Genomic DNA, 10340 nt, shown 5'->3' on the forward strand with positions numbered 1-10340 from the left:
TACTGTGTATTACCTTGGCAGCTGCTCTAATAAAGCCAAATCCTTCTTGTCAGATTAAGATATCAAAGCTTGCTTCTTTCCTGATACATAAATATTACGACCACTTTATGTTAAAACCATACTCTGTTGTATACAACCTGCACAGAAACAAAAACCAACCAGAGGAGCTTGAAGACTGTGTCTGAGACTCCGACATAGCTCGAACCGCAACTAAACTCGGACGTAGCGATGTACAGTATACCTGCTCAAAGAATACTTACAAAGTCAAGAAAGACACGAAGAACACGTCTACATAGAAAAAAAAAAAAAAAAAAAAAAAAACACGTCTACATAGAGAGAAGAGAATATAGCTGTTTTCCTGCGAATATAGCTGCAGAGAATTTCACTGGAGCGAGCACTCACGGAGGTGGTGGTAGCGGCGGAGCTGAGCTAAACTGTGTGTTGTTTTGATTTTGTTAAACAGTGAGTTTAGTGTTATTAAGAAATGTTTTGCGGCTAATTTGTAAAAATAATACAAAAATTAAAAAATAGATTAAAATGGAAATATCTGATATTTTATTGGTGTTCAGGTGGGAATATTAAATTTATTGTTATGGGCTTTTGACAGTTAGATTGCACCTTTAATTTCGCCTGGAATATTTCTGGAAAAACAAACTTTTTATTTTCCCCAAAATAACTTGCGAAAATGCCAAGTAGAAACCAAAATTCTCTTTCTTGTAAAGTGTACAGCAATTAGTAAAAAATTAAAAAAAAATATTGGATCAGAGTGGTAAATCTTATATATTAAAACAGAACTCACAACATTGATTTATGTGTGATTTTTTTAAAAATGGACCTAATGGACCTATTAATAGAAATCTTATATATTAAAACAGAAGTCACAAACTTGATTCATGTGTGAATTTTTTTTAAAAATGGACCTAATGGACCTATTCATAGAAATTCATATTACATTTTAATTCAGACTAATAATAAATAGAATTTTTAAAATATTTTAATCATAATATCTTTTGATATCTTTTCATTTTAAATATAAATATATTTATTTTAAAATTCTAACAAATCTGTTTAAAAAGATTTTTACAAGATCTTCATTTTTGAAATTATATTTAAATATTTTCATTAATTTCGAAATTAGTTTAAAATATTATTATACATTAATATATTCAGTTATATAAAATTAAAAATAAAAAAAATCTATAATATTTTATTTATTATATAATCATAATCAATCATGTTAAAATAAAATTATTATATTGCGCTAAATATAATAAAATTGTATTAAAATTATATATTTATATATTTTATTTTTGCAATTATAAAATATTTATGTTCAAAATAAAATCTAATATGTTGGAAAGATGGATTAACATTATCAAACTATATAATACATGTATAAAAATTAACATGTATTTCTTTAAAGTTAATAATATAAAATCTTTGTAACTTCTTTAATCATAAAATAATATATATTTATATATTATATTTTAAAAATTCTAATAAATCTGTGTAAAAATATTTAAACAATAACTTAATGTATCTTAAGTTATCGTTTAAAAATGAAAATAAATAAATTATATCCTATTTTATCTACTTTATAGTCATGATCATGTTAAAATATAATTATTATACTAAAATAAATATGATAAAATTATATTAATTGATAAATTTATAAATTTTATTTTCATAAATATATTTATTTAAAATATAATATGATGATAGAACAACTTAAAATTAACAAACTATATAATACATGTCTAAAAATTAACATATCTTAGACTTTTATATATAGAATAATAAATTATCTAAAATGAATAAGCATAAAAATAGTGGTAAAAAGAAATCCATTTTTAAAAGACGGGTCAGAATTTATCATAAATTAAATACAAAATAATTTTTAAATATATTTTCTCATGAATATATTAATTTGCTTAATAACTAAATGCAAATACAATAAGATAAATATATAATAAGAAGTGGTAAATACATACGGTTTAAACAATTTAATTATTATAACATGCAAATTATAAAATTATTGTATTTGAAATAGTTATATAAATATTTAAGTATATGATTAACATTAAAAATATATATCACTTATGTTCTAAAACAATAATTTATATATAGAAAAGTGAAAACAAACACCCGTGCGGTTGCACGGATCAAAATCTAGTTAACTAATTAAACAGAGACTATATATGGAGATGACGTAACCTTCTTACGTCTAGTCATGTGATTTATACAGAACAAAAATAAAGTTTTTTTGGCGTCAATAATATTTATAGTTAAAAATGGATTAGCGCTTATAATAAGTTTACCAGATAGATAATTAGATGATTATTGGCACAATATTTTCTCAGGAGAGAATAAAAAAAAATTGGGAATGTCCAAAATTAGAGAAGAAGGACTCGTCTTCTCTCCTCCGATTTATCGATCGTCAAACCCTCAGTCTCTGCTGCCTCTGGTAAACAAAAACCTTCCCTCTCTTACTCGATTCGTGCTGTTTTCGATCCTTTGTTTGCTGAAAAAAATCTCTGGATCCGATGTGTTTATCCTAATGATACTCAGATCTTGCTTGATCCGCTTCTATTGACCCTATCCATCGTTTATTTTGTCACGGTTCGTTGCTAGTTAGGTGAAGTTGTTGATCGATTGGCATATTTGATTCTCTCTTTGATTAGTTGAAACCTTATAGAGATTAGAGATTATATGTTTGATGATGTTTTATTAAAATCACTCTTCTCTCGTTTCAGGCACTTGAATGAGTTTGTTCGTTGTTCCATTTCTGCATGCACAAAGATTTGATTTGAGCTTCACCCCCTCAAGTGTTGTGCTATGAGCTAGATGGATAGAGACCTTGATAAACAGAACATGGACCAAGCAAACGGTTATGAACACGTTCGGTATGCTGCTTCTGATCCTCGAGGTGAGGGGATTGGCTCCGTGAATGAAAGGTTTTCGCGTGATTCTTCAACTAGTGTTGATACTAATGTACGACCTCCAGATTTTGCTGTTTTGACCCCTGCTCGGCCGGTGAACTACTCGATACAGACTGGGGAAGAGTTTGCTTTTGAGTTTATGAGAGATAGGGTCATTATGAGACCGCAGTTCATCCCTAATGTGTATGGTGAGGCTACGGGTATGCCTCTTCCTGTCAACTTAAGTGCTATGGAGAGTGGCTCTAACACCACAATGGTTAACGCAGCAGAACAAGGGAGTACCTTTGAGCAAGAGAGGAAACCCCCTTCTAGAAGTGAAGATAAGAGCTATCATGAGCTTGTCAAGTCAGCCCCGGCCGTTTCTTCAAGAAACGATACTGGTCAAAGGCTTAATAGTCTGCTTTCTTCTAGAGCTTCTGACAGCTCTTTGAACCACGCAAAGTTTTTGTGTAGTTTTGGTGGTAGAATCATACCCCGCCCCAGAGATCAGAAGCTTAGATATGTTGGCGGTGAGACGCGTATCATACGGATTAGCAAGACTATTTCTTTCCAAGAACTCATGCACAAAATGGTAGAGATGTTCCCTGAAGCACGTACCATAAAATATCAGCTGCCAGGCGAGGATCTCGATGCGCTAGTCTCTGTATCTTCTGATGAGGATTTACAAAATATGATGGAGGAGTGTAATGTGTTTGGTAGTGGAGGATCTGAGAAGCCCAGGATGTTCTTGTTTTCAAGCAGTGACTTAGAGGAGGCTCAGTTCGTTTTGGAAGCTGCAGAGGGTGATTCGGAGGTTCAGTATGTTGTTGCTGTCAATGGGATGGATCTAAGTTCACGAAAAAGTTCCCTTGGAGTAAGTGCTTCTGGGAACAATTTGGATGAGCTACTTCACAGGAATACTGATAGGGAGATCAGTAGAGCTGCCACAGAACCTGCAGTAGCTTCGGTTGCTCCCTTGGCAGGCAATGAATCTTTATCAGCTAGCCAGACTTCTCAACCTGTAACAGGTTTTTCTACTGGAAATGAGCCATTTTCAGAGCCTTATCGAGGACAGCAACTACACTTAACAGGACTTGGTAACCACCAAGTTTACACGTCAGCTCACATGGCAAGCATAGGCTATGTAGATGAGAAGGGGTCTGTTCCTTTGCATGTTCAACCACAGCCTCATTATATCCCTTATCCTGTGAATCCTGAAACACCTCTTGAGAGTGTGGTGCCTCAGTATCCACGTAAACCTGAGCAAGGAGTTTTGCATGATGAGCAGATCTTTCGTGTACAAGATCCAGAAGCTTCATCAAAAGAGACCAAAATGAGAAGAGAAGACTCATTTAAGAAGGTAAATGGTCCTGCTAATGAATCTACTATCGAGACCAATCTTTCAGCAAAGGAGTCAAAGATGAGGAGAGAATCCTCAACTCCAAGGGTCAATGAGTATTCTGTTTCGTCTATGTCTGGTGATTTGATAGTCCCAGATCATGCCCTGAAGGAAGAAGCTCCAATTGCCACACAGATATCCACCAATTCAACACCGTATCCAAGTACCTCAGCCTGTCCAGAGAAAAGTCTTAGAAAATCTCATGACCATATTGAGAACAATCTTTCTGCAAAGGAGCCAAAGATGAGGAAAGAACACTCCACCACAAGGGTCAGTGAGTCTTCCCTCTCCTCTGTATCTGGTGATTCTATGGTCCCAGATCACACCCTCAAGGAAGAAGCTCCTTTTTCCAAGCAAATTTCTAATTCAACACCAGATCCAAGTTCCTTTGTTTGCCAAGAAAGAAGTCTTGAAACATCCCAGGAATATGTTCCCAAAACGGCTGCCCTAGATACAGCAAGTGAAGACATGAAAATCAGTCAGGACACTCAATGTTGTCTGCCTGGAGGATTCTCTGCATCTGGGCTTGTAATTCCAGATGGTGATTCATCTAATTCGAGTAATGTCGACCAGCCTGTGATTCACCAAAGGGATTTTCATTCTGGGCTACGGGATACAGCAGAAACTAAACGTTTGTCCCAAACTGATGATTCTCTGGGTTCCCAATTTGTAATGGCTAAATCAGCTTCAGATGCATGCTTGCCTATCAGTGAATCAGCTGAAACTTTTCATGAAGCAAAGATGGAGTCCCAGAATGTTCATTCCAGCGCACCAGTAAGACCACCTCCTGAAAGCCTCTGGACAGCCGACGGTAGTATCTCACAGTTTGAAGAAAGAAACTTGGAACCTAACGCCCCGGAGCATTTAAGTCAGTCAGAGACTTCAGTTAAGGCTGTTCCGCAAGGACATATTGAGAACGGGGATATAGTTGTTGATATAAATGATAGATTTCCTCGTGATTTTCTTGCTGATATACTGAAAGAGTCTCTAAACTTCCCTGGACTACGGCCATTGCATGGTGTTGGAGCTGGAGTGAGTTTAAATGTTCAGAATCATGACCCTAAAAATTGGTCCTATTTTCGAAATTTGGCGCAGGATGAGTTTGAGAGGAAGGATGTATCCCTTATGGATCAGGACCACCCTGGATTTCCCTCTTCCCTGACTAACACCGATGGAGTTCCTATTGATTATAGCTACCCACCATTGCAGTCTGAGAAAGTTGCTCCAACTCAGTTAAATCCACAAATCCACTTTGATGGGAAGGCTCAGCCGGACGTGTCTACCACTGCCGTAGCTGATTCGAGCACAGTAGACACACAAGAAGATCACGGTCAGACAGTGTTCGAAGGTGCTGAAAGAACAGATTCAAAAGTGGTACGTTTGTAAGCTAAATATGAAAATTCTAATGAAGTTTCAGTTCTGGCAAAATACATGTTCCAACTGTTGTTATTTTCTAATTTCTATATACTTGGATATGCAGAATACTGAAGCTCCTCTTATTGACCTTATTGCTGAGGACAATGTCAGCAGATCTCTGCAGGTACGTTGTCAGTTGATGGCTTAACATGTTTACAAGGTGTTGTATTTTCCGCCTTCTTTTGACCAGATAATCCCATGTTAACGAGCCACAATAGTGAACTAGACAGCATCACAGCAAAGATCGTGCATAATTGTTTGGGTGGTTTTAGAAGAAGGATTATTCTTTAGCATCACAACCCCTAAGTACCAAAAGGATTTTAATATTGTATCAACCAAGTTATGACTTTCCAGTAAAGAGTTTATCTGTCATCTCTGTTTTTGGTATTTGTCTGTTTTGCTTTTGGAATTTTATAGAACCCATAGGTGTACGCTGCTTATAGACTAGACTGAAATAGTTCATGTCCCCATTGGCAGCTGAAATCATTGGAGCTTTATAAACATATTGTCAATCTTGCTCCTGGTTTTCTCACTGATGACTGTAACCATCTTGTTTATGTTTCAGTTCATTAAAAATGACGACTTGGAAGAACTGAAGGAACTAGGTTCTGGTACCTTTGGAACTGTCTATCATGGAAAATGGAGGGGTACAGATGTTGCTATCAAGCGAATTAAAAGGACCTGTTTTATTGGTCGTTCATCTGAACAAGAGAGATTGGTGAGCTTTCTTTCTCAAGGAGTTAGAGGTTTCTGAGGTTTATATAACTACATTTGCCACACCGTGGTTCTCCCAATTTACATTTTATCTGCTATAGGGTAAACATAGTACTGCTAGAGGACACTACTACTATCTGAACCCAGAACACATCTTTTTGTTGTTCGTTTTTCTTTTGCACGAAGCGACTATTAGATGCTTTTGAGCAAGAAGTTGGCATTCACGTACAATCATGCTAGACTTTTGAGAAAGCTGTATTAGTTTAATTGCTTTTCAATTTTCACAACCCACTTATTGAAAATTTCAGACCTCGGAGTTTTGGCATGAAGCTGAAATTCTTTCCAAGCTACATCATCCAAATGTTATGGCATTTTACGGCGTAGTGAAAGATGGGCCAGGAGGAACTTTAGCTACAGTCACAGAGTACATGGTCAATGGATCGCTTAGACATGTTCTGCTCAGCAACAGGTAATTGTTTGCACAGTTCGTCGGAATCCTTACTTCATAGAAACAACCTTAGCTTATCCAGCTCACATTTGAGGAATTACAGGCAGATTGATCGACGTAAGCGACTTATCATTGCAATGGATGCAGCTTTTGGGATGGAATATTTGCACTCAAAGAACATAGTTCATTTCGATTTGAAGTGTGACAACTTGCTTGTCAACTTAAAGGATCCCGCCCGTCCCATATGCAAGGTGATTTTCTACAACAGTTCGAGATTATAAATGATGCAACACTGGTTTTGTTTATGTGACAGTGAGATGTTTGTTTATGCAGGTTGGTGATTTTGGTCTGTCAAAGATAAAAAGAAACACTTTGGTCACTGGCGGTGTAAGGGGAACCCTCCCTTGGATGGCTCCCGAGCTACTTAGTGGAAGCAGCAGCAAAGTTTCTGAAAAGGTATGAAACCCAATGCCCTCAGAGTAGTTCTGTATATATAGTTTCTTTTTTTGAATGAATGTATATATAGTTTCAACGCCTTGTTAATGATTTTGCAAGTAATCTTCGCCGTGGATACTTCATTTTTCACACAGGTCGATGTATTCTCTTTCGGAATCGTCTTGTGGGAAATTCTTACCGGTGAGGAACCATACGCCAATATGCATTACGGTGCAATAATCGGTAAATTACCCTCTCTCTCTCTCTCTCTCTTCTCTTCTCTTCTCTTACCAACTAAGGTTTTGTACAATCAGACAGTACATCCAGTTCTTGCTTTACAGTGCGTGGAAGTAGCAATCAAGCTTATCTATTTTGGTAGTCTAAATCTCTTACCAGTTTGTTGCTTGTGTGAATAAAAATCGTAGGAGGCATAGTGAACAATACACTGAGACCAACCGTTCCAAGCTACTGTGACCCAGAATGGAGGATGCTGATGGAACAGTGTTGGGCTCCTGACCCATTTGTTCGACCTTCCTTCCCAGAGATAGCCAGACGTCTCCGTACCATGTCCTCCTCTGCGGTCCAGACAAAAGCTCACGCCCCCAATCACCACAAGTAATCTGTCAGTTTATCATTCCTGGTACGTAAAACAAGGTATGCTTTGTGTATATAAACATATCCTTTCTGCTTCTTTCTGATTTCAGAGATGACAGTTTTAAGGTGTGTTGATTTGTCCAAGAAACCTTAAAAGCACATATTCATATTTTGTATAGCCATTATTATTATTTAGTGTAAGTAAATTGGTTTTGGTATAATGACTTGGATACTACTTCTGTAGTCGGGAGTCTTTTTTCTTTTTCAATAAAAGTTTCACATATAAATATGTTTTTGAATTTATCAATTTTTATGCGTAATCGGTTTGGTTGATTAAAATTTCTCGTCTTACCATATCTAAATTCTAAACTATTAATGATGTATTAGACATGTTTCCCCTGCTCCTATCCGGTGATCGCCACGTCATATTCCGGCGGTTGGTTGCCGACAAGTAATCTTTCCAGCCCTGTAGAGCTTGCCTCAAACCATTAATCTTGTTATATAATCCCAAACAACAATTAGCATGCATGATGCATATCTTTTCCATCTAGCTGTGCAATTGGCAGAACCCTCGGAAGTAAACCGTGTCAAGAAACCGCATCGTGAGACCGAGTTCTTCTGTGACAAACCGGTCGTGTTTGATGATGTTGAACACGTCTTGCTCGTTCTTGCCGCAGAAATGTCCACCTTAACTCGTACCAGTATTTGTTGAGCTTGACAGTTTGGCGGTTGGCTTGAACGAACTTGAAATCTGCATTGACAAGGTTTCCTGGGTCGCTAGTGTTTCCGTTGGAGTGGTCGCAGGTGACCTGGAAGTCTACTTCCGAGAATAGATGAGGAATAGGTTATGGGTCTCGGAGCCACATTATATCCATGTCCTGTTTTTGTCAACAACGTATAAAACAAAATACATAAATCTGTTTTTTATGTACTAGATGAAATATGAAATGTTGATAATTTTTAAGACCAAAGAGTCAAAGACAATGATCATATCGTTACATATATCAGAGCCGTGCTTAGAGGCTTTTGAAAAAGACATTTGCCTAGGGCTCCCAAATTTTGTAGAAATTTTAGGGTCCCAAATTACAAAAAAAATAATTTTACATGGTGGTTAACATATTCTCTTAGTTAGATTTTTATTTTTATTTGAATTTAAATTGAACTTCTATTTAAAGTAACTAGGTTTGTGATCATTTTTGCTATATTTTAAATAAAACTATAAAAATTATACTTCTAAAAAACTGTAAATATTTGATCACATTGGTCTTTTCTTTTATATGCTATGAGTTAGATTTATTTTATATATTTATGAGAATTTGATAAAGAAAATATAATATTTTCAATATATAGTTAATTTAAATGCTAAGATTTACATTTTTGACACCTACCAACATTTCAATCAAAAATTTATATCTTTGTATTTATATTACAAATTCATATTTTTTGTTCATGATTTAAAATTTTATTTTATAAAATTTTGGTGAAGAAAATTTAGAAAACGTTTATGTAATAATTCAAAACTTTTGAGTGTATATATATATATATATATATATATATTATTAACAATATGTCATGTAAAATATATTTTTGAATTCGCCTCGGGCCTCCGAAAACCTTCGCACGGCTCTGCATATATGAAACTTTTAACTTGATTTTTATGAAAATTGTTTTAAGAAGTGCTACTGAATATTTTAATTTTCATGTTTCCAACGTTTCCATAAACAAAAGTTTACAATTTTCTCGTAAGTTAGTAACAATCAGTAGCTCATCTACCAGGACTAAATTGGTTTTTCAATTTTGACTATTGTATTAATCAGTAGTGTCTCTACTAGGTCATAACGATGAGCCAGAAATAGATACCGTGAGGAGTAAGTTATATCCGAGCTCCAAAATAGAACTCTAAACGGCGCCACATCATCTTGAGATAATACGGCGTCATGAAGTTCATCTGGCCGGAAAAATCAACACCCTCAGTTTTCAGTAAATAGCAACGGGGATGGATCTCCAAGCACCGAGAATGAGCTTCCTCGTCCATACAAACCACTACAAGGTGGCGGAACAGTCGCTTAATTAGTCCCTACTCCGACGTGGCAACCCTCCAGAAACAAATCGAACGTTGAGTTAGGCTCAGCCCAAGCCTGGTTTAAGGTCGTTAGTATCACCGTTTTCTCCTCCGTCGATGCTTCCAGCAAGACTCTCTGCAAAGCTCCCACATCTTTCGCCATACTCTGGCAAAAAGAAAAATTTAAAACATTAAAACAATGATTTTTTATATTATAATACAGTGTATAGGGACTTATACTACTTTAGAAAAAGATAGTTGAAAATATCTTGTTAGCTTAAGAATAGATCCCAATTTCCTTTTAAAGAGTTGTTTGGGATCAGATCCCAATCAGTGTGTAAATGAAAACATTAC

The 10340-nt window shown here is 35.8% G+C and overlaps 1 protein-coding gene across 1 annotated transcript; it reads left to right on the forward strand.

The window, feature by feature from the left end:
- Positions 1–2309: 2309 nt before the first annotated feature.
- Positions 2310–8211, forward strand: LOC106448876 (serine/threonine-protein kinase STE20-like). The gene is made up of 9 exons (XM_048778479.1): positions 2310–2464; positions 2754–5691; positions 5798–5857; positions 6299–6451; positions 6756–6916; positions 6999–7146; positions 7229–7351; positions 7486–7573; positions 7756–8211. Exons 2-9 carry the CDS (start codon positions 2845–2847, stop codon positions 7947–7949), a joined length of 3774 nt encoding a protein of 1257 aa, XP_048634436.1. The 5' UTR covers positions 2310–2464; positions 2754–2844; the 3' UTR covers positions 7950–8211.
- Positions 8212–10340: the final 2129 nt, after the last annotated feature.

Source organism: Brassica napus, chromosome A4 (genome assembly GCF_020379485.1).
Source record: "Brassica napus cultivar Da-Ae chromosome A4, Da-Ae, whole genome shotgun sequence".
Lineage (NCBI taxonomy): Eukaryota > Viridiplantae > Streptophyta > Magnoliopsida > Brassicales > Brassicaceae > Brassica > Brassica napus.

Bases quoted from the DNA above. Each gene is read 5' to 3' on its own strand.
- LOC106448876 (XM_048778479.1), top strand. From the start codon at position 2,845: ATGGATAGAGACCTTGATAAACAGAACATGGACCAAGCAAACGGTTAT. The intron at 5,858-6,298 runs GTACGTTGTCAG...TTTATGTTTCAG, and splicing joins ATGTCAGCAGATCTCTGCAG to TTCATTAAAAATGACGACTT. The intron at 7,147-7,228 runs GTGATTTTCTAC...TTGTTTATGCAG, and splicing joins CCGCCCGTCCCATATGCAAG to GTTGGTGATTTTGGTCTGTC.